General features: G+C 41.6%; 1 protein-coding gene across 1 annotated transcript; it reads left to right on the forward strand.

The window, feature by feature from the left end:
* Window positions 1-2,332: 2,332 nt before the first annotated feature.
* Window positions 2,333-20,674, forward strand: LOC143319124 (complement C3-like). The gene is made up of 43 exons (XM_076727760.1): window positions 2,333-2,409; window positions 3,873-4,068; window positions 4,221-4,383; window positions 4,491-4,585; window positions 4,955-5,043; window positions 5,272-5,354; window positions 5,455-5,542; window positions 5,740-5,842; window positions 5,974-6,094; window positions 6,319-6,434; window positions 6,840-6,986; window positions 8,267-8,366; window positions 8,498-8,592; window positions 8,674-8,865; window positions 8,985-9,140; window positions 9,281-9,410; window positions 9,649-9,714; window positions 10,368-10,565; window positions 10,690-10,807; window positions 10,925-11,013; window positions 11,104-11,243; window positions 11,608-11,820; window positions 12,632-12,695; window positions 12,806-12,895; window positions 13,103-13,309; window positions 13,630-13,705; window positions 13,838-13,997; window positions 14,136-14,231; window positions 15,027-15,177; window positions 15,425-15,510; window positions 15,950-16,027; window positions 16,161-16,316; window positions 16,532-16,594; window positions 16,741-16,822; window positions 16,927-16,975; window positions 17,388-17,478; window positions 17,596-17,685; window positions 17,778-17,880; window positions 18,070-18,159; window positions 18,813-18,905; window positions 19,016-19,099; window positions 19,584-19,728; window positions 20,533-20,674. Exons 1-43 carry the CDS (start codon window positions 2,333-2,335, stop codon window positions 20,672-20,674), a joined length of 4,971 nt encoding a protein of 1,656 aa, XP_076583875.1.
* The last annotated feature ends 1,367 nt before the right edge of the window (window positions 20,675-22,041 follow it).

Here is a 22,041-nt window from a genome sequence, read left to right on the forward strand (position 1 = left end):
CTCTCTCTCTCTCTCTCTCCTCCTCCTCCTCCTCCTCCTCCTCCTCCTTCTTATGTCCTTCATCTTTGCCATCTAACAGTCAAAATTTCAGTTTTCATTGCGTATTTGCCGACGGACCACAGAGTTCAGTGCGTTCAGTGTTTGTGCAGACTGTGTTTTCCTTGACAAACAAATCATCCATCACTGATATCATGAAGGGTGAGGTTTAATAATTAGAGAGAAAAGGCCTTGTGCGAGTTACGAGGGCTGTTGTTGGTCAGGATAATCTGCTTTCTAGTGTGGCTCACGTCCAAATGGTGGGACAGCCGTGCAGAACAAAGACACACTATGGCTGAACGAGGGCTTATCACAAGTTAAAAAGAAGAATGAGTCATCCAGAGTAGAAGTTTAGAGCAAACACAATGTTCACTTTTGTGCATGAGTTACACAGAGAAGCTTCCTGTTTTTAGGAGACCCTTTCAGCTGAGGAGAGAGTAACAGAACTGACTTCTCAAGCAGATTTATTGTGGTGTTAAATGAGTGATCTAAAATGGCAGGTTACAGTTTTGAAGTTTCCCTACTGAAGGTTTACTGTGGCTATAAATGTGGCTGACTGATAGTTGTCCACTTTGTTTCTTCATTTTCAGAGACTTTACCTGCTCTGAGGGCAATGAAAATGAAAATGCAATTTTCTAACAGAGCACGAGGTAGCTGGTCCTCAGGATGTGACTTGTTTTTGTTTTTGCAGATTTGTTCCTCTTCTGTTGCTTATGAGTCCTTGTTCTTCATTGCTATGAAAATAAATGGAGTCACGTCAGGCTGTTGAAGAAGCTGAAAGTATAATATCACTACTTTAATAACAACAGAGCCAGTTATCAAACAAAAATATGACTGATAGAATTCATACAAAGCAAACTGAACGGAAAAGAAAAGTGTTACAGTCTCTGTTCTTACAGGTGGGTCGAAGGACTCCATCCCTGCTTACGTGGTGTGCCATAGCTGCACTGGTCAGTGATCAGTGATCATTGTTGTGCAGCCACTGTGTTGCTCTTCTGTTCCAGTCAGCACATTACTCCCAGCTCTGAATCCCAGTGGTTCCCCCAATAACAGCTGTGCAGCAGCTATGGGGAAGGCTCGGTCACCCCAGCTTGATCCTGAGTCGTGGAGACGGTTGGTTGGCATCAGAGGAGCGGAGGCAGCAGGAGGGAGTGATGATGGAGCAGGTCTGTGAGGTAGAAGGAGACCCGGTTATGAAGGGCTTTGTGAGTGAATAGAGGGACTTTGAATTCGGGACAGGGAGCCGGCGGCAGTCCTGGACGCAGCAACTACTCAACAACCAATCGTCGCCTGCGTATTTGTGCATGTGCACATGTTTGAGCATGTGTAATTCTTTTTCTTCTTTCCATAGAAGAAAAAGAATGAAAACACCATTAGCTTGGCTGTTTTTGTCAGTGAGTGAGTCAAACATAAACTTTCATTGATTTTATACTGTTTATCTTTTTCCTGAGACAACAGTTTCTCAACTGCTGCTGGGAAATTATGTGTTAGTGTGTACACAATAAAAAAAAACTGTAACGAAAAAATATGTTTAATTCACTGACATTTTATTCATTCATGTTCATTTAGTTCTTATTTTTTAGGCTAATATCACTTTTTCATGTTGACTTGAGGCTCTTGTATTATGTCCATATATATTTAATTACTAACAGACTTTATACGTGTTGTCTGTGAAGTGCATTTGTGGTCAGTCAACCTAACCTGCTCAAGTAGGTCTCACACCACTGAGTGATGAAGCTGACATGTTGTGTTCATTTCTACATGATCATTTGTAGAATGATGGATGATAAAAGCATTTTTTACATCAGTATATCAGGTCTTGCTAAATCATTTACTTACAGCATTTGCTACTGTACAAAATACTGTAACAAAGTGTTAGTTTCCTCAAAATGCAGTTAAAATCAAATCAAATGATTGATATTAAAAATATGCACCACGACCATGAAGACCGAGTGGAGTGTGTGACGGTCCTTGGCTGTTGCTGAGCCTGTTGCCAGCGGGCAGATCTTTCCATTTCAACAAACAGGACTTTCATTCATCTCAGCATGACTGAGACTTTTACATCCATCGAGATTGAAACACGTTTGAAAAAGAAATATTAGCATGTCGAACACATTAACTCCATGTCAGACAATCCGCCATCTCCCCTCTTTTCAGTGCATGCTGAAAACACTTTGAGAGGAGGACAGCTCAGACAGCCAAGTGCGGTCAAGTGGAGGCGCAGGAGGAGGGAGGAGAGTGGATAAAAGGAGGGCAGACGGTCTGCACTGACAGCAGATCAGGATCAGGAAGGAGGATGAGGAGGACTCTGCTCTGGCTGCTGGCCTCTCTAGCCTTTGCCTCTCTCCCTTCTCTGGCTAATGGAGCTCCACTGTAAGTAGACCAGCGTTGCCTTTACACATTCTCTCTGAGTTTGGATTGATACACAGAAAACAGAGCCACAGCTGCAGTCTGTCTGTCTGTTCAGCTTCCTCAGACTCACAATGTTACCGGTTGAACTGTAATGGGAGTTTAACTCGGACCATTTCACCTGTCTTACATGATGAGGAGCTGCAGTCCAGTTTGCAGTTTGTGTTACATGAGTCAATGTAATGTGGTCTTTCGAATGATTCCAGCAAGATGGCCTAAGTTTAGTTTGCACAGTGACATGAAGCGAACAAACAGAATCCAGAGCGATGATGAAATGTTGAATTGATCCAGAGCTGATCCACCATGAAATAAACACTCACAGCCCTCCATCATTTCTTGTGTGGTCCACAGTGCCTAAAATACATATAATAAAACAAAAGCATGTTTGTCAATATTAGAGTTGGGATTAACGTATTACAAAGAAACACGACTGTAATTCCACTACTGTTGGTGGTAATCAGAAATGCAACTCATTACTTTTTCAAATTGAATAACACAGTTACAATAAGTGAAATTTAACCGTGTTTGTTACTGTTTTACATGAAAACAGTCGACAGCTGCAGAGCAAAGCACACAAACAGCCTATTTTCCAGATTTTCCTTTTTATCAGAATCTCGGCAAATGTGCAGTGTACACAGGAATTTGACCTGATTCTACAGAGCGGTGAACAAGAGAGTTTCAAATGAAATGGTTTAAAGTCACAGGAAGTTAAAAATCTAAATTAGGCCTGTATACTGTACAGAATAACAAAATATGCTACTTTATGCTACATGTGTGGCATTTGTATTCAAGTTCTGAATAATACAGTTAACATGCTGCATGAGGCTGCATTGTGGTGCATTTGCACATATTGCACAGTCCCGTGAAATACTGCACATATTTCAGGAACAACAGGAGCAGGTTGTGCTGTCTCAAGCAGCGTGTGATGGTCTCAACCTTACAGTGGCACAATTATGAGCTTGCTTTTCATCATAGCGATCGTAGTGTTCAGTTAACATCCACATCCAGCATTATGTGGGCGTTCTTCTACACAATCCTACTGTGTAGCTCACAGGTCGCTGCTGCCCTCTGGTTGTTGGGAGTATTCATAACTCCTATCACTGCAGTGATAACAGGTACAATGATAGAGACAGTTGTCTTGCCACACTGTGCCACAGCAGCACTGAAGTAATACAGCTATGTGTGCATTAATAAGATGATTGAAGCACTCATTTAAAAGCCAAGAAAATTTTATTTTCCCTTTTACTTAATTGCCTTTATATCCAGTATTTTGTAAACTAGTTCAATTATGCTTGAGAGAAATAACTAATTACTAATTTTCCATAACTCACTCAACACTGGACAGTAGATCCTAAACAGCGTGTGCTTCTTTCTGTGCAGTGACTGCAGAACATTCTCTGTTTTTGTCTCTGGATGCTGCTCTGCAGGCAGGTGTTGTCTGCCCCCAACTTGTTGCGGGTAGGAACAGCAGAAAATATCTTTGTAGAGTGTCAAGACTGCACAGGAGGGGACATTAGAGTGGAAATCAGTGTGATGAGCCATCCAACCAAAACCAAAAGGCTGACATCCACGTCTGTGACCCTCACCAGTGCAAACCACTTCCAGGAGTTTGGTCAGATAACGGTAAATGAAATACTGCTACTATATATGTATATACTGTTACTTGGCTTTGTTTTCTATCATGGCAACAAATGAGATCTAGAATCTATACATACACATCACATGCCTCGTCCTGCTCCTCACATACTGCTTGTGCCTCTACGTGCTGGTTTCAGGTCCCTGCTGGGGACTTCAGTAAGGATCCCAACGTTAAGAACTACGTGTACCTGCAAGCTCAGTTCCCTGACCGACTGCTGGAGAAAGTCGTCTTGCTGTCCTTCCAGTCCGGGTACATCTTCATCCAGACTGACAAGACCATCTACACTCCCAACACCAAAGGTGAGTTCAATAGTGCATGAGTGCTGAGAGACACACCGACCTCTGTGAGATACAACCATAGAAAACATTTCACCATCAAAATGAGCCCCTTTCTCTCTCTGTGTCAGTTCATTACAGGATGTTTGCAGTGACGCCCCGAATGGAGCCCGTGGAGAGGGATGCTGAAACCCAAACTGATGCCTCTATTGCCACTGAATTTGTGGTATTGTATTTTATCTTTGATGAACACACACCTGAATGCAATATAATCATCTGTAACTGGAAGTACAAAGCCTCTCTTGAGCAAATATCACAAATAACAATAACAATAACCAAAATAACAAAAACACATCCACTGAATTTTTTATCTGTTCTACCACTTACTGCAACATGAACACATGCATCTCTCTAGTGGCTGAGTTGCACACTGAACGCAGCCTGTCCCTTCAGGGGAAGGTCGAGATATTTGAGGAACTGCTGAAAAAATTGCCAACTTAGACATTGATCAGGCTCATGGATAGCACAAATTATGGCATGAATTCAAACTGGCACAACTCATCATTAATGATTGTTTGATATTTTTTATTTTTAGACCCCTGATGGCATCATTTTACCACTTGATCCAGTCTCTCTGAAATCAGGGATCCACTCTGGGAGTTACCAACTTGGTGAAATTATCAGGCGTGTATTTTAACTTATTTGATTCTAATTTTATCAATTGTCTTTCTGTACTTAACCTCTGTGTCTCAGGCACAGTTTGCTGGGCAACATGAAATCTTTAAACCCGTTAGTGTGTCTTTCTCTGTTGAACTCTGTAAGCATCAGATGCTTTGCAGCAGCTCATCTCAATTTGTGTTTGTAATATTTGCCTGATTATTGAAACGTGTTCTTGTGTGTGTCTGTGTGTAGTCCTGGTGTGTGGAAGGTGGTGGCCAAATTCCACAGCAACCCACAGGAGAGCTTCTCTGCAGAGTTTGAGGTCAGAGAATACGGTGAGTCCCTCATTCGCTGCGCTGTTATTCAAAACTAACGTAACGTTCACTTACTTTTTAACTGATCAGATACAAAAAAAAAGCTTGTTTAATTTTTTAGTGCTGCCCAGTTTTGAGGTGAAACTGACGCCTGTGACCTCCTTCTTCTACGTGGACAGTCAAGAACTCACCGTCAACATCAAAGCTACGTATGTGAAGGCTTTTGTTTGGAGGCTCAAGAGATCAGGTTTGATTGGTCGATTGATTGGAGGAGAAAATAAAGGGTGTGGTTCAGTGGTGGTGTTGGGGGTTTGTTTTAGTCTGTTACTCAATTGTTGTTGTTGTTGTTTTTATCTGTCCTGGTTTATTTTACTGTGGCCTTAAACATGTCCTTCTGTGGTTGTAGATATCTGTTTGGTGAAGAGGTGGATGGGATGGCCTATGTGGTGTTTGGGGTTGTGCAAGAGGGTCAAAAGAAGAGCTTTCCAAGTTCTCTTCAGAGAGTTCAGGTGAGCACATAGTTACTCATCAGTTTGCCAGCTGATTGGTCGAAGCCAAGCTGACAAGACATTATATTCAGTAACGTTACCTCCAACTGTTCACTGACTGTATTTCAAGATGTGTTTTTGTATAATGTCAGATTAAGGAAGGAAGTGGAGTGGCCAAACTGAAGAGACAGCACATCATAGATACCTTCCAGAACATCCTGGAGCTGGTGGGGAGCTCCATATTTGTATCTGTCAGTGTGCTGACGGAGGGCGGTAAGAAAGAGGGACTGTGTGTTTGTGCCCATTCAGTGCGTTTGATTATGTGTGGTTCAAAGTGATCCAGCTGCACAAAACGTCAAAGTAACTATCAGTATTATTAGTGTCCCAAAAGTTAACAAAACAAGAGGAAAAAAAGGAAATGAGATCAGGACGTGTTCGTCTGTATCAGTTAAGAAGAAGGTGAACAGCCAAGTTTGTGTTTCTGCATCGACTCCCAGGCAGTGAAATGGTGGAGGCGGAGTTGAGAAGCATCCAGATCGTCACGTCACCGTACACCATCCACTTCAAGAGAACACCAAAATATTACAAACCAGGAATGTCCTTCGATGTTGTGGTAAAATACAGACACACTTCTGTTTTGATAAAAGATCCTTTGCAGAAAACATTTAACTACCAAAATAGAGTCACACTTTGAAAATGCACGATAGTAAAATCTCAGAAATATAAAAGTCACATGTTGTTTAATGCTCCTTTAATAACTCACTGACTTACAATGTGATGATAGCTTGAATGATTTTTCATCATGATGCAAATTCAGATTTCCAGAAACAGATGAGTTTCCTGACACAAAGAGAAATTCACCTATAAATAATTTGGGCCACAACTATCAAAGTCATACTACTCTGTCCACAGCCGGTGAAGTTTACAGCATTCGCATTAGTTTGACTTTAATAAAATGTGTTTTAATAAAACACTCAACAGTTTCTGATAGTTCAGCTGTTTGTGTCTCTGGTGGCAGGTTGAAGTTGTGAATCCTGACGACTCTCCTGCACAAGGTGTTGCAGTGGTGGTCGTACCAGGCGAGGTGCGGGGCCTCACTGCGGCCAATGGCATGGCAAGACTCACCATCAATACGGAGGCGGGGACAAGCAGTCTGACAATCACTGTGAGTCTCTGAATTCTTTTGCTATTTTTGCATCCCAGCCTGTTTAGTAAAGCAAACATAAATCTACATTTGTCATCAAATCAAGATATCTTTCTCAACAGTTGGTGGATACCACAACAGAGCTAGGCTGAGAGCAAATATTGGACTTAAATCTGTGAGGTGACCATGAACCTGACTCCAAATCAATGCTAATGTTCTGTGTCTGCTGGATATGAAAGTAGATGTTTGTTGCTAATAGGTTAACCATTCAGATGTCATATCATGGGCTAACAAATCCTTTTTTGGTTAACGATGTGGTAAGTGAAAAACATTAGCGTTTGAGTTGAGACCTGGCTAAACAGCACTACTGGTGTGGCAACACTGACAGAGGCTTGTCCTCCAACATTTTTATTTTTATTGGTCAGTCAGACAAAACTGAGAAGGAGGGCACACTGCAGTTATTTTTTCAAAACAGTTTGTGTGTAATGACATTGGCCTGGGTCAGTTTACATAATTTGAATATCTTCTTTTGAGCTCATAGTAGAATTATCAGTGCTGATCATTACATTACGTTATATTACGTTCTATCGATCATCGAGGTATTCATCAGTGCTTATGCAGGAGTTCTCAGAGCTGATCACACTTGGTATCACTATATATGACAGATTAATCCAGAATGGAGACCTGAACATTAATATCAACAAAAAGAATGAGTCCAAAACTAGAGATGTTCTGAATTTTCTGGACAGCTTTGGAGTTACATAACATGTAAATAAGCCACGTGGGAACAACAGGGTTAAACTCTGACAGTGTTTCAGTGTTAGAATGACCTATGTCTGACCATCACTGTGTTTTCTGATGCCAAACTAATCTTAACAAAGAATAAAAAGGATTTTTTGATTCAATAACAAAATAACATCAGAGCCAGCGTTGTTGGTGTTGTGAACACAGATGAACTGATGATTCGACGAATACATCAATGACTTTATTAGCTCACTTTGTACTGAGTTAAAAGGCAACATTTTAATACAAAACTGAAATGAAACAGTGTAGCATGCAGACACAAAATATTGCATTTGGCAGTTATGAGCAGCTTTTTAATTCTAGTTTATCAAACTACTATGTGAAAGTCCATTTCAGTTGTTGTCAGTGTTATATGTCTTTTTGCATTTCCATTTTATATTGTTAGGCTAAGCTGCTATACCAGACAAGGCCTTCACAGGACAGGACAGGACTGACTGGAGACCTTTTTTGTATGTAAATGTTTGTGTATGCTTGCCTGTGTGTGTGTTTAATTGCAGGCAAAGACCAATGATCGGCGTATTACAGAAGAAAGACAGGCACAAGCCTCCATGACAGCTCTCCCATATACTACTTCAAGCGCAAACTACATGCACATAGGTGAGGAACATCCTGAAGTAATATCAAATGGTGAAAAAGGTGGTGGTGATGGTGGTCTCAGTGGCAAAGTATGTGCCATGTGGTAGATCTTTTCACTGTCTAGCACTCAGTGCAACATGTCATTTTTGCAGGTGTGGATGCAGCTGAGCTGTCATTAGGAGAAAATCTGAAAATCAACCTCATCCTCAGCAAGCAGGAAAATGCACAAAATGACATTACATACCTGGTGATTGGTGTTTTTATTGCTTTCAGCAGTCTTTGTGGTATCATGTCGGATGAATGCTAATATGTAAATCTGTGTCCCCAGATCCTGAGCAGAGGTCAACTGGTGGAACATGGCCGTTACAAGGCAAGAGGCCAAGTACTGATTTCCCTGATAGTTACTATTACCAAAGAAATGCTGCCATCGTTCCGCATCATCGCCTACTACCATACAAATACCAATGAAGTGGTATCAGACTCTGTTTGGGTGGATGTCAAGGACTCCTGCATGGGCTCGGTGAGACACAACGCTGATGTCGCAGAATTTAAGTTGGAAAAAGACACATTTTTTACATATGAAACTGCTTTCAGAAATACAAAACTGAATGCCTTTCATTGGCCTCCCGTCACATTTAGCTGAAGCTGGAATCAACGAGACCCGCTCCCTCGTATGAGCCTCGCAAGATGTTTGGCCTGAGGGTCACTGGAGATCCAGAGGCCACAGTGGGACTGGTGGCAGTTGACAAAGGCGTCTATGTCCTGAACAACAAGCACCGCCTCACCCAGAAAAAGGTGATTTCTTTACCTCGTATTGATCTTTGAAAATATTTGAAGGTGGTTCAATTTAAAGTGATTTGAAAAATGTTCACTTGCTTAACTTCTATCCTTGTTTGCTTGTATTTTTGTGTGCATTTGACTTCTACTTTGGTCAGGTGTGGGACATCGTCGAGAAGTACGACACAGGCTGCACACCAGGTGGAGGAAAGAATGCTATGAATGTGTTCTATGATGCTGGGCTATTGTTTGAGACCAGCACGGCCTCTGGGACTCCCTACAGAACAGGTGACACTACTTTACTCTTCCTTCTCATGAACATGTCCTTCTTTAGGCTTTGATATTTTACCTGAGAAATATTACTAGTTAAGAGAAGTTGTGTAGGTGTAGAGGTTTGGGGTTTTCTTATTCATCAACATCATTCAACTAGCTAAATTACTTTGATTTGAAGAGTCTCACATCAATTATACAATCAAGCCCAAGTTTCTGGGTTCTGTTGAAGATCTTGTCTCTATTTTGTTTCCAGAATTGAAATGTCCAGCCCTCAGCAGGAGGAAACGAACTACTATAATGGACGTTACAACCACCTTAGGTAAGAACCGCAGCTCTAAACTGCACAGTAACCTGGGGTGCATTAGACACGTGCTCAGGTGAGTACCAGGATGTGGTGTTTGGTTCTCACTCCATATATAGCATGGTCTTAATTAACGCAATCCTCTTTGCTGTCCTCGGTGTCCCCCTCACGATGCTCTCTGTCAGCTTCCTGCATAGTAGATGATGAAGACCCATCTCTCACTCTCTGGCTGAGCCTCAGTTTAGTTGTTATCCATCACATACTGTTGATGGATTGTTTGTATTTACTATTTGGACTAAGTCATACATAGAAGACGTTGCCAAGCATTTTTCTGATTGCTTTAAGTCCATCCATCTCACAGTGGAGTCTCTGTCAGGATGTAAGGTGGCTTTTGTGATGTCGTCTGATCTGTTGAGGAGCAGTTCATGTAATGCTCGGCACTATTCACGATGCCCCTTCATGTCAGTGTTAGGGTTGGGTGGTAATATTCACATCAGAGGTCTCACAATAGATGGCACTTAAATAAATCTGACTTAACTTCAAGAACAATTTCTATTACAACTTTTCCTTATTTTATAAATTCTTAATTTAGAACTCCCCAGTTAACCTTTTCTTGTGTGCTCCATACCTTCTCTTCTCTGTTTCTCCTCCACAACCGTCTGTCTTTCCAGTGAGTACATATACAGACCAACTGCAACGTGAGTGTTGTTTGGATGGCATGAGGGAAACCCCTGTTTCATACAGCTGTGAGAGGCGCAGCGAGTACATCGTGGATGGTGAAGCCTGCACCAAGGCCTTCCTGCACTGCTGCACGGAGATGGAACAGCAGCGAGCCGACAGGAAGGAGGACAATCTCCAACTGGCTCGCAGTAAGAGATGGGGACAAGGGAGGGAGGGAAGCCCTGAGTGGTTACCATACGTGGTCATACTGGTAGTTAGAAAGCAATCGTTGCCTCCAAATGAAAAATAATAACCTCTTTAATGACACTCAAGGTGAGGAGGATGACAGTTACATGGACAGCAATGAAATAGTTTCTCGCACCAAGTTCCCTGAAAGTTGGCTGTGGTCAGATATCATACTGCCTGCTTGCTCTGCAGACACACCGAACTGGTGAGTCAACTGAAACCTAGACACACAATAATACACTGTTAACTTCATTAATGACACCACTAAGATTTAAAGCTACCCTTTACCTCTCAAAGTGCTAAATCTTCTCTTTTTTTTCAGTGATTCCACATCACTTGTGAAAAATGTTCCTTTGCAAGACTCAATCACCACCTGGCAGTTCACCGGCATCAGTCTGTCCAGAACTCACGGTTAGTTGTTCCTCTGGAACAGTAAAACCTCCTCATCCCTCACACCTCCTTTGTTTCATCACTCTTTTTTGTATCCCTGTCATCTTTAAGGAGTCTGTGTTGGCCATCCATTAGAGGTAATTGTCCGGAAGGAATTCTTCATTGATCTCAGACTGCCCTACTCTGCTGTCCGAGGAGAGCAGATCGAAGTTAAGGCAATCCTCCACAACTACAGCCCCGATCCTGCCACCGTAAGTCTGCGTCACTCTGCTCTGGTGTTTCAGGACGCAGTCGATGAGTCTGGACTGACATATAATGTCTAGCAAAAAAGAAAATGAATGAAATCCTTTCTCCTGTCTTTGATAATAGCTGCTCACATGATGATCAGTCCCAGAACAGGGCCTACTGAAATATTTACAGATTACCTTTCCATTCAAATTGATCCTCTATGAAACAATTATTTAGCATTAGATTTCTTCAAATCAGGCATGCATCATTATGGGTGACCTAAACCAAAACTGATCCTTATTATCCGTCCTATGGCGGAGTCTTCATCTTTAATCAGCTGCACATACTTCAGCCTTTGTCTCTGTGTTTATTCATCTTGTTTTCAAGGTGCGTGTGGATCTGATTGAGGACAAGCATGTGTGCAGTGCAGCCTCTAAACGTGCAAAGTACCGTCAGGAAGTCAAAATGGGGGCCCTAACTACAAGATCTGTACCCTTCGTCATTATCCCCATGAAGGATGGACAGCATCGCATTGAGGTCAAAGCAGCTGTTAAAGACTCATCGCTCAATGATGGAATCATGAAGATGCTGCGGGTGGTGGTAAGAGAAACATACCCCGTGCAGCTGGTTTAGGACTGCTTTACACCATATGAGAACTGCTATTGTAGTAAAATGTTGCTTGTGGTTCACGTTTGAGTTAAAGTAGAATAAAGTGCTAAGGTAAAATAACTTTTAACCTCAAAGTCTGGCCAGTCAGTGTTAACAGCTATTGTCAGTATGCTTTAGAGAGAAACAGAAAACTGGCAATATTCTCACAAGTCAATTTACTGATGAAATTATTATATTATATATACATATTATGCAGTTTAAATGCACTCCATACTCAACTGGACGTCATACTTAGCATGAATAGTGTGTTAGTATGCAATTCTGAACACAGGAGAAAAGGTCTGAAAGCATCTAGCGGACAGGAAGGGAGCGACATTGACACTGAATGACATTTTATGATGTGACAACGTTTTAGTTGCAGTGGCGCTAGAAGTAGCAGCGTTACTGATTCAAGTACATTTCTCAGGAGCGTGGTGGTAGTCGCTGTTATCTGAATCAAATAGCTTTTCAGTGGATCATGGGTGTGTGCGTGTGGCCGACAGAAACACCCCCGAGTGGTGGTGACATCATGTACGTCACGTTTTTGTAGCCATGTTGGGCTTGAAGCAGTGGGAGCAGAAAAACATCAACAACAAGACATCTTTAGAGGATTAGCTTTGATGCAAATGTACGCCGTGTTATCTGTGAATAAGAGAATAAACAGAACCTTTTAACCACTTTGTTACACACCACACACACTGCATATGAGGATTACACAAAAATAACTGTGATCTCTAATGTTTGTCCAAACTTGTTTTTCCAGCCTGAAGGTGTGCTGATTAAATCTCCTCAGATTGTAACTCTAGACCCAGCTAATAAAGGCATGGGTGAGTTTACCCATTAAATAGCTACATTATATAGTAATTTCATGACTTTATGTACAGTACTTATCACTCGCTAACTGATCCCATAACTTGTCCACTGTTTCTCCCTGTAGGTGGTACGCATGCGGAAGTTATCTACAGTAAAATTCCATTGAAAGATTTGGCTCCAAACACACCTACAAGCACAGAGATCTCTGTGACAGGTGAGATATATTATAATGTAATGTTTAGGTTATGTATGCTATGTAACACACGGCCTGAACAATGGACTCTGCATGGGTAGAAATTGGTATTGTTCTCATTGGGAAATGACCACCTCACTGGTTGTGGGAACCTTTGCCTGTTTGTGTCGTTGTTTTTTCCCATAGGCTTATAATGTTTTTGGTTTTTCTGTTTGTGTGTGCTTACAGGCAGAGAACAAGTCTCTGCACTGCTGGACAAGGCCGTTAGTGGGCAGTCAATGGGGTCTCTGATCTACCAGCCCTCAGGCTGTGGGGAGCAGAACCTGGCCGCCATGACCCTGCCTGTCATTGCAGCCACATATTTGGACAAAACCAACCAGTGGGAAGCTGTGGGCTTTGAGAAGCGTAATGAGGCCTTCCGACACATCAAGACCGGTGGGCTCACACAGTATTTTATTAGCACAGTTAGCAGAAATATTATTGATGGCCCTCTGTGTGTAATATATGTATATATATATATATTTTTTTTTTTTGGGGGGGGGGGCTTTACGTATCTGCTATTTTAGACCAAAAGTGAATTCTGTAAAATTGAATTGCATGGTTTCTGCCCCTGGCAATTTTGTCATTTTCAAGAGAAATACCTATCTTCAGAGGCTCATTATGAGGCTTGTTATAGCCAATCGACTACCCAGGCATATATTAAGCACTGAAAAAACAAACTTGTAGTACAGTACAGCTGTTTTGTTTGTGTCCAGGATACCAGAACGAGCTAGCCTACCGTAAAGGTGACGGGTCTTTTGCTGTGTATCCTTATCGTCAAAGTAGCACCTGGTGAGGCCTGCAAACATCCATGAACCTGTATGTAGATGCATGAATCTCATGTGCAAATAGATGAAATTATACTATTTCACCTCCTCTCCTCTCCTCTCCTCTCCTCTCCTCTCCTCTCCTCTCCTCTCCAAGGCTGACTGCTTATGTTGTCAAGGTGTTTGCCATGGCCAGCAATCTGGTGGCAGTGTCAAGGAACGTCATCTGTGATGCTGTCAAGTTTCTGATTCTCAGAGCACAACAACCTGACGGCATGTTTAGAGAAGATGGATACGTGCTCAGTAGTTCAATGCGTGTGCGTGCACTGCTTTCACTGACATTAAGTCTTCAACTGAAAAGTAGCTGATCACGATGAAAGCAGTTCCATGGCATTGGCCCTCATCTCATATGTCTGTGTGTGTGTGTGTGTGTGTGTGTGCGTGTGCATGTGTAGAGCGATGTGCAAGGCACAGACTCAAAGGCCTCCATGACGGCCTTCTGCCTCATTGCCATGCAGGAGTCCCGTTCATTGTGTGCTTCTACTGTTAATGTGAGTACCTCCATACACTGTTTTCTTAATTTCTTCATTTACTGGCTGAACAGTCATCACTGGACCAATGAAGCAACTGACCATTTGCTAAGCCTGCCCCCTGTGATTACTGTTGCTACTCCTGTCGAGCTGTCTGTGACTCGCAGGTTTACGGTGGTAATGCTGGCAGGTTTAACACTTGAAATTCTTAATAATTTTTCAAGCAATGGGCTCTTCATTTCTGACATTTGGTGGAAAACTCTTGGTATTTCATTCATATGCATTAAAACCCAAGACCATGATGTCACAGCGAATTCAAATACAAGTAGTCTCACTGCTGTCATTTATTGGTACTCTGCAAAAAAACAAAGGGCTGTATTATAAAAAGTGACCACTCTTCTACGGTCTTCTCTGCTGTGAAGTATTAGAGCAGACATCCTGGTTTCACACCACAGATACTTCTCTGACAGAAGCGTCACATAATGACACCTTGTTTGTGGTGCTAGCATGAGCCACCAAAACATCCTGCTGTGATACTCCTGCTTTGGAGGGTGGACACTGTGTCTGTTTTGAGTGTACTATCACTACCTCACATCCAAATAGTAACTGGAACTAATGAGGACAGCTCACTATATATCTCATAAGACACAGAGGAGGGTAAGAGAGGGAATAACAGTCTCAACTGTTGTCCCAGGATCAAATGTTATGATATTCCTGAACAAAATGGGATATTTAAAAGACAAGAATGGATTACTGTCAACTGCCCGTGCTTCTCCGTATTCTCCTTTCACCTTCCTTTCTTTTCTTTTTGTCCAGAGTCTGCATAGCAGCGTAAACAAAGCAGTGAGCTACCTGCAGAGACGTCTGCCGAGCCTCGTCAACCCGTATGCTGTTGCCATGACATCGTACGCCCTGGCCAATGAAAACAGACTGAACAAGGCCATCCTCTACAGATTTGCTTCCCCAGGTTTCCTCACACAGCAATATTCTTTAACTAATATACTATTTTCATAGACTGTTCATCAGAACTGACGATGTCACTTTTCAACCTCAAGGTCCTGCTCAGCACACATACACTCCCATTCAAAAGTTTCATCTGCTATATTTATAAGAGTAAACGTTTTAACATTTGTGATTGAGGAATTAGTGATGAATTAAGCTTGTTCCAGGTGCAAGATAGTAACACAAAGTCTGTCTGTGTGTGTCTTCTTTAGCAATGACCCACTGGCCAGTACCTAGGGGACATACTTACACCCTGGAGGCCACAGCCTACGCTCTTCTTGCTCTGGTCAAGGCCGGGGTGAGCATGTCCTACATGTCTGACCTGCACCAGGACGTCATTCTACAGAAAACATACAACAGAGTCTTCATCCATGCTGCCTTACTAAAAAGGGTTGAGGGTTTGGAAACTAAAGTCGGTGAAATGAGTTTGTGTAACCGCTGAAAATGTGAAGGTTTATACTTTTAAATGACCATATCTTTCTATTTGTCATTTACCAAATGTCATGGAGCACTTTATGATGACTTATAGATATCTGAAGCCTTTGGATACAAGAATTGCAGTGACTTACACTTGACTGCACAACAATAACACAAATTTGACAATGTTCGTATGAAAGCGAGTTTCAAGTCTCTGCAGTGTGATTCTTCCATAACGGAAAGCTGATTTGGAAGCTCTAGAGACGGCTTTGTCGGGTCGTATTTCTCCACAATGACTTCTCTCTCTTCTGTTGATAAAGGACCTTGAAAAAGCCAAACCAGTTGCCAGATGGTTCAACCAACAGCAGAAGGTGGGCGGAGGCTATGGATCAACTCAGGTAACATCAACCCCTCCAGACTGTACCGTTAACTTTTTTTTTTAGAGCAATTGCAGATTTCTTTTAGTTCATTTGAGCTCATAACCTATTTTTTAAAGTCTTGTTTTCTTCTTCCTCTTCTTTCTCTCTTCAGGCTACCATAATGGTGTACCAGGCTGTAGCTGAGTACTGGGCCAATGCCAAAGAACCAGAGTATAATCTGAATGTGGACATAATGTTGCCAGGCAGGTCAAAGCCTGAGAAGTACAACTTCAACAAAGACAACCACTACGGCACAAGAACATCGAAAGTGAGAACACACACACACACACACACACACACACACACACACACACACACACACACACACACACACACACACACACACACACACAGTGCACACAGTGGCTCATCGACGTCTTCATGCATGTTGCTTTTGTATCTTTCTTCTGCTGATCTGTGTGTGTGTGTGTGTGTGTGTGTGTGTGTGTGTGTGTGTGTGCATGCATATTTAAATCCCTACAGATCAATGATATAAACCAGAATGTGACAGTGACCGCGACAGGCACAGGAGAAGCAATAGTGACAGTAAGTAAAACATGTTTTCCTGCGTGTGTGCTCTTTGAACGTCCGATGAAGAGTCCACATCAAGAAACAGCAGAGACATTAGTGAGGACGATGTTGTTACGATGATCAGGATCAGGTATTAAAATGCACTTTCCTCTCTGTGACAGATGGTGTCGCTGTATTACGCTCTGCCTAGAGAAAAGGAAAGCGACTGTCAGAAGTTCAACATGACAGTGGAGCTCCTCCCGGGTACTTTGCCTTTATTAGTGGTCATTTCCATCTTCCTGCCACGTATTTTTGTTTTATGAGGAAACAAATTAACTTAATGCTCATCAAGTATTTTGCTCCTACAGAGAAACTGGATGAGGATGAGAAGACATACATGCTAAGAATAGAGGTTTTGTAAGTAAAATCAAATAATCATACTGAAGAGTTTACAGTAGCATGGCTGTATACACCACAGCTGTGGCCCGTACAGTTATGTGTTAGTTATGGGGGCATCGTTATCAAGGCCAAGACTTTCTTCCGCGTCTTCAAAACCAAAATTACATTCTCATCATCTTCGTTATCTACTCCTATTTTACTCTTTCGTTGCACAAGAAAATCCTAATTGTAAAAACTTCTTTCATTCTTTGAGCTTCCGAGCTCATTTTAGCTCATTTGAGCTCTTTCATCCCCCCCGAGCTTAAATTGTATTTGAAACATCTGAAATCTTAAAGGATATTTGATTTGACATTTGATAGAGGTCCTTGTTTTCTTTCACTCCATCTTCTCCGTGCTATTATTTTAATTATTCCGTTGAATTTTTTTGCAGGTTTAAAGACACGGAACGTGATGCAACCATGTCCATTTTGGATATTGGCTTGTTAACTGGCTACACCGTTAACACAAATGACCTGGACTTAGTAAGAGCTTTCACAGATTCATACATACAGTGCAAAAGTCAGAGTTTATGGTTCAGAGAAACAAGATTTGTTTTATGATGTAGATGGTTGTATGACACTCTGTGTGTCTGTGTGTAGCTGTCCAAAGGACATGCCCGCACTATTGCAAGATATGAGATGAACACAGCCCTGTCAGAAAGAGGCTCGCTCATCATCTACCTGGATAAGGTTCGATAACACTCTTCCTTCCTGTCCCTGTTTCTCTCCGTTTTCTTCTGTCTTTTATCTCTGTGTCACCTTTGCTTTGCATCTGTCCACAGGTTTCTCACACACGACCAGAAGAGATCATGTTCAGGATCCATCAGAAGCTGAAAGTGGGCGTCTTACAACCAGCTGCTGTGTCTGTCTATGAATACTATGAACGTGAGTGTCAGACACACGCGCTGTCTCCATGACTTTCAGGATTTTTTTCTTTGCTGCCAATAGATGTCAGAGTAGGAAACACAGTGGATAAGTCGGCATCATTACATGTTCAAACTGTTCATTGTACATTTTCGGATGTGCTGCAGTTAGCAGAAAATGTTTTTCTAATATCTTTCTTTCCCATTGCAGAAACACATTGTATAAAATTCTACCACCCAGAGAGGAGAGCTGGACAGCTAATGCGGCTTTGTAGAAATCATGAATGCACGTGTGCTGAAGGTAAACAGGGCGATGTATAACTGACGATCTGATCAGTCAGAATCAGAAGCGCTTCAATCACCGGATGTACAATGCACACAGGAATTGGAGTGATATAGTGATACAGTGCACTGAGCAAGAAGGTAAAAAATAAAAAGGTTAAACTGAAAGTGTAAGAAAGTTAAAACAAGAAGAAGAGTTATACACGGGAGAGAATTTCAAAATGTGCTATATTATGTTACATTTGCACATATTGCACAGTATCGGTAAATATAGCACATATCGCATGGTCTATATTAGAGAGTTGTAATGTCACAAACTCTGTGTGTGTGTGTGTGTGTGTGTGTGTGTGTGTACGTGCGTGCATGTGTGCATTATACCGTGATCTGAGGGTCCAAGCAGAGTTTCTTTGACAATCCTTAGTGGTCCGCAAAAGTACATTGACTTCTGACCAGAAGTCAGGCGCCAAACTGCAAACGTACATTACAAACAGGCAACAAGCACCAGCAGGATTCTGAAGGATCAGAGCAGCAGCCAGGGCTTAAGAAGAAGTCACTAAAATTGAATTGTGGCTGCTCTCACGAATCAACTCATCCACACACATACATTCACACGTGCTCATTTCGTCGTGTCATCAGTTGAATATTAACTTGGTGCCTGTTGCGTATTACCAGAGAACTGCAGTATGCAGAAGAAGGGTGATATCAGCAATGACCAGCGGACAGCTAAGTCTTGTGAGACTACTCCGACCAGCAAAATAGACTTTGGTAAGAGAACTGACTGCATTTATATAAAGGATAAATAATAGTAAGAGACTATGAGAATAATCAAGCAAGGGAGCAGTTGAGCTAACAATCTGCCACTCGTGTGTCTTCAGTGTACAAAACGAGACTGGAAGTATTTACAGACGGTTTGTCCACTGACATTTACACAATGCGAGTCATGGAAGTCATCAAAGAAGGTGGGTGTTTTTAACCTCTCTCTTAAATTTTATGGGCACTTTGTATCTCGATGGTGTTTCCAGTCAGACAGAAATATTCGTGGCCATTTAAAGGAAATGTTCAGCATTTTGGGAAACGCACGTATTCACTGTCATGCAGAGTGAGATGAGAAGACTGACACCACTCCTGGGTGTGTAAACTGCCACTTGCAGCCAGCTAATTTAACTTATATTGCCAGGCAACCAAGTTACTCGTTACTGGCCAAGAAATGATCCAGTGCATAACCCCTATAAAATGGTGAATTGTTGCTTTTAAATTTACAGCTCCTGGTAAATGGATCTTGTTACCTTTGGACAAAGCCAGGATGACTGCTCACAGTCTTTATGCAAAGCTAAATTAGCCAAGTGCTTGCTGTAGCTTCATATTTATGATGCAGACATGAGAGTGACATCAATCTTTTCATTTTCATCTTTTCATCTCTCTCTGGCTATATTCTAATTTCAGGAAGTTACGATGTGGGTGCTCAGGGTAAGGTGCGCGTATTCCTCAGTTATCCGCACTGCAGGGAGTCTTTAGATCTGAGAACAGGCAAAACCTACCTGATCATGGGCACATCTGAGGATATTCACAGAGATGACCAAAACGAATTGTAAGTTTGTTCTTTGAGTGAATGTCCACAGTGGTGTAGTCTACAACTAACGAACCCGGGCAATAAAATGAGTCATGTTGTGCAATTGTTGTGCCTCCAAATTGTCAAACTGATGTAATACTGGCATATAAGTAATTCTAAACTATATTTCCACATCTCTTAACTGGGGGACATTGAACAATGAGTAACTGAAAAAAATGTTTTAGAAATCGAAGGGTTCTGTTTTGCGGAAACTTCAAGTAATGATACGTACATATATATATATATATATATACGTATATATATATATATATACGTATATATATATATATATACGTATATATATATATATATACGTATATAAGAATAATTTTGAATAATTTTAATAAAACAAACAAATTTTAATAAAACAAATCAAATTTGTATCAATAGAATGATTCTGGTTTGTGTTGAACATAAAAACAGTTTACAGTAAAGATGAATGATATCCTTCGGTTGAAGGGAATAATCTTAAATTACAATGATGTTACATTCACATGTTAAAGGTGAACTTCCATACTGTGTTGTTCAGCCTATATCCTCCATGGTTTGTGTCATTTGCGTACACTGCATCCCCTTCCAGGGTTGCTGTGCTTTCACTCAATACTTGACCAATTTCAAAAATTGTTGCCCCAATTAGTCACTTAGATACAAATAGAGAGTAAACAGAGTCCAGGCTGGGTTATGTGGGAAGGAGCGAGTTGTGCTTTTTCATGTCATGTTCCAGCATGTTACAGATGGCTGGCCTCATGACGACCCAATGTGTTTTTACTTCGCTCCTCTCAGACATCAGTACGTACTTGGGGAGAGAACCTGGATCGAGTACTGGCCCTCAGACCTGGAGTGTCAGACTGAGGAATACAGACCTACCTGTTTGGGCATGGAGGAGCTGGTCCAGCAGTATGCACTCTTTGGATGTGAGCAGTAGTGAAACCCAAGGAAATAAATGTTCTTTGCAAAACTTTTTTTTTTCTTCTTTTTTTGCATTGCTCTTAAAACTTTCACTGCTATGAGATACAAGGGCTGCAAAAGTCACAATGTTACACTGCACTGATTAAAGTGTCACGGTCTTAATCTCATTGTCTTGTCTTATTTGCAAATTAACTTTTTGTTAATGTCGAAAGTTACACAAATAGTGATTACTGTTATGTTTATTACTTTACAAAACATTTTGATAAATTTAACAAGAAGTGGAAGTTTCTAGTTAGAAAAAGCTGAAGTCAGTGGAGCGATGTACAGCAAGTTTAGCAGGATAAACTGAAAAAAAAGTCTGCTGTCATTCAGTATACAGTACATACGGAAAGTTTTCAGACAGTTTTACATATTTTGTTATTTTTTTGCCTTATCTTAAAATGAATTCATTTTTTCCCTTCATCAATCTATACACAGGTTTGTCAAGTGTTTTGTGAATTTATTAAAAATATAAGAGTGAAATATCTAGATGAAGTACACAAAATCTCTGAATTTTGTCTTGATAACTGAATTATTGGCACTAGATTGAAATCTGCCATCACATGCACTCTGTCACACTCATCCACTCTTACCTGCTGCCACTCTCCCTCTCATCTGCTCACCTGTTCAGGCAGCACTCTTCACAGTTTAACCACGGCCGCCTGTTCAGTCACCTGACGCACACCTGTGAATCATCAGCAATCGGTACAGTACTTAAGTGGCTCCCCTCCACTCACTCTGGGCCAGATTGTTTTTAGCCTACATGCAAGAGCCCCGAGTGTTATTGTAAGGATTGATCTCCGGGTTTCGACCTCACCTGTCCCTGATCTCGTCTGTTCTCTGCTCCCCTGGTAATCACCCTCGCCTTGTGTTTATGTCTCTAGCCTTGCCCTGTTGGATTCAAGATTCAGTAGAACTGTTTGCTGTTTAGTTCCCCAAACGTTTTCTGGATCAGTTGTTTGCTCCGAACCAGGCGCCATGTGTGCCTCAGTTAAGATCTCAGTGACTGCTGGGTTCAGCTAGTGCGGCTCCTGGGTCCTAAACCAGCCCGTTACACACTCCTGGTGACTACCTGAGTCATGGTGTGAAGCCATCTATGGTTTCTCATTTGGCAAGAAGCTCAGCAAAATCACGGCTTGCTATCAGTGTTTAAGGTTGTTATGCCAGTGGTGACCCTCAGAAACATTTTGTGCGGCCCACTGAACATCACATGAAATGCATGCATTATATTTTAATCATCCGTGGCCCATTTCAAAACTTTCACCTTCAACAGCCAACATTTAATACACTACTCACCCACTGAGTCCAGCTGTGCAGCTAAACAAGCATCTGTCAGGTTAAGAA

This window comes from Chaetodon auriga, chromosome 4 (genome assembly GCF_051107435.1).
Source record: "Chaetodon auriga isolate fChaAug3 chromosome 4, fChaAug3.hap1, whole genome shotgun sequence".
NCBI lineage: Eukaryota > Metazoa > Chordata > Actinopteri > Chaetodontiformes > Chaetodontidae > Chaetodon > Chaetodon auriga.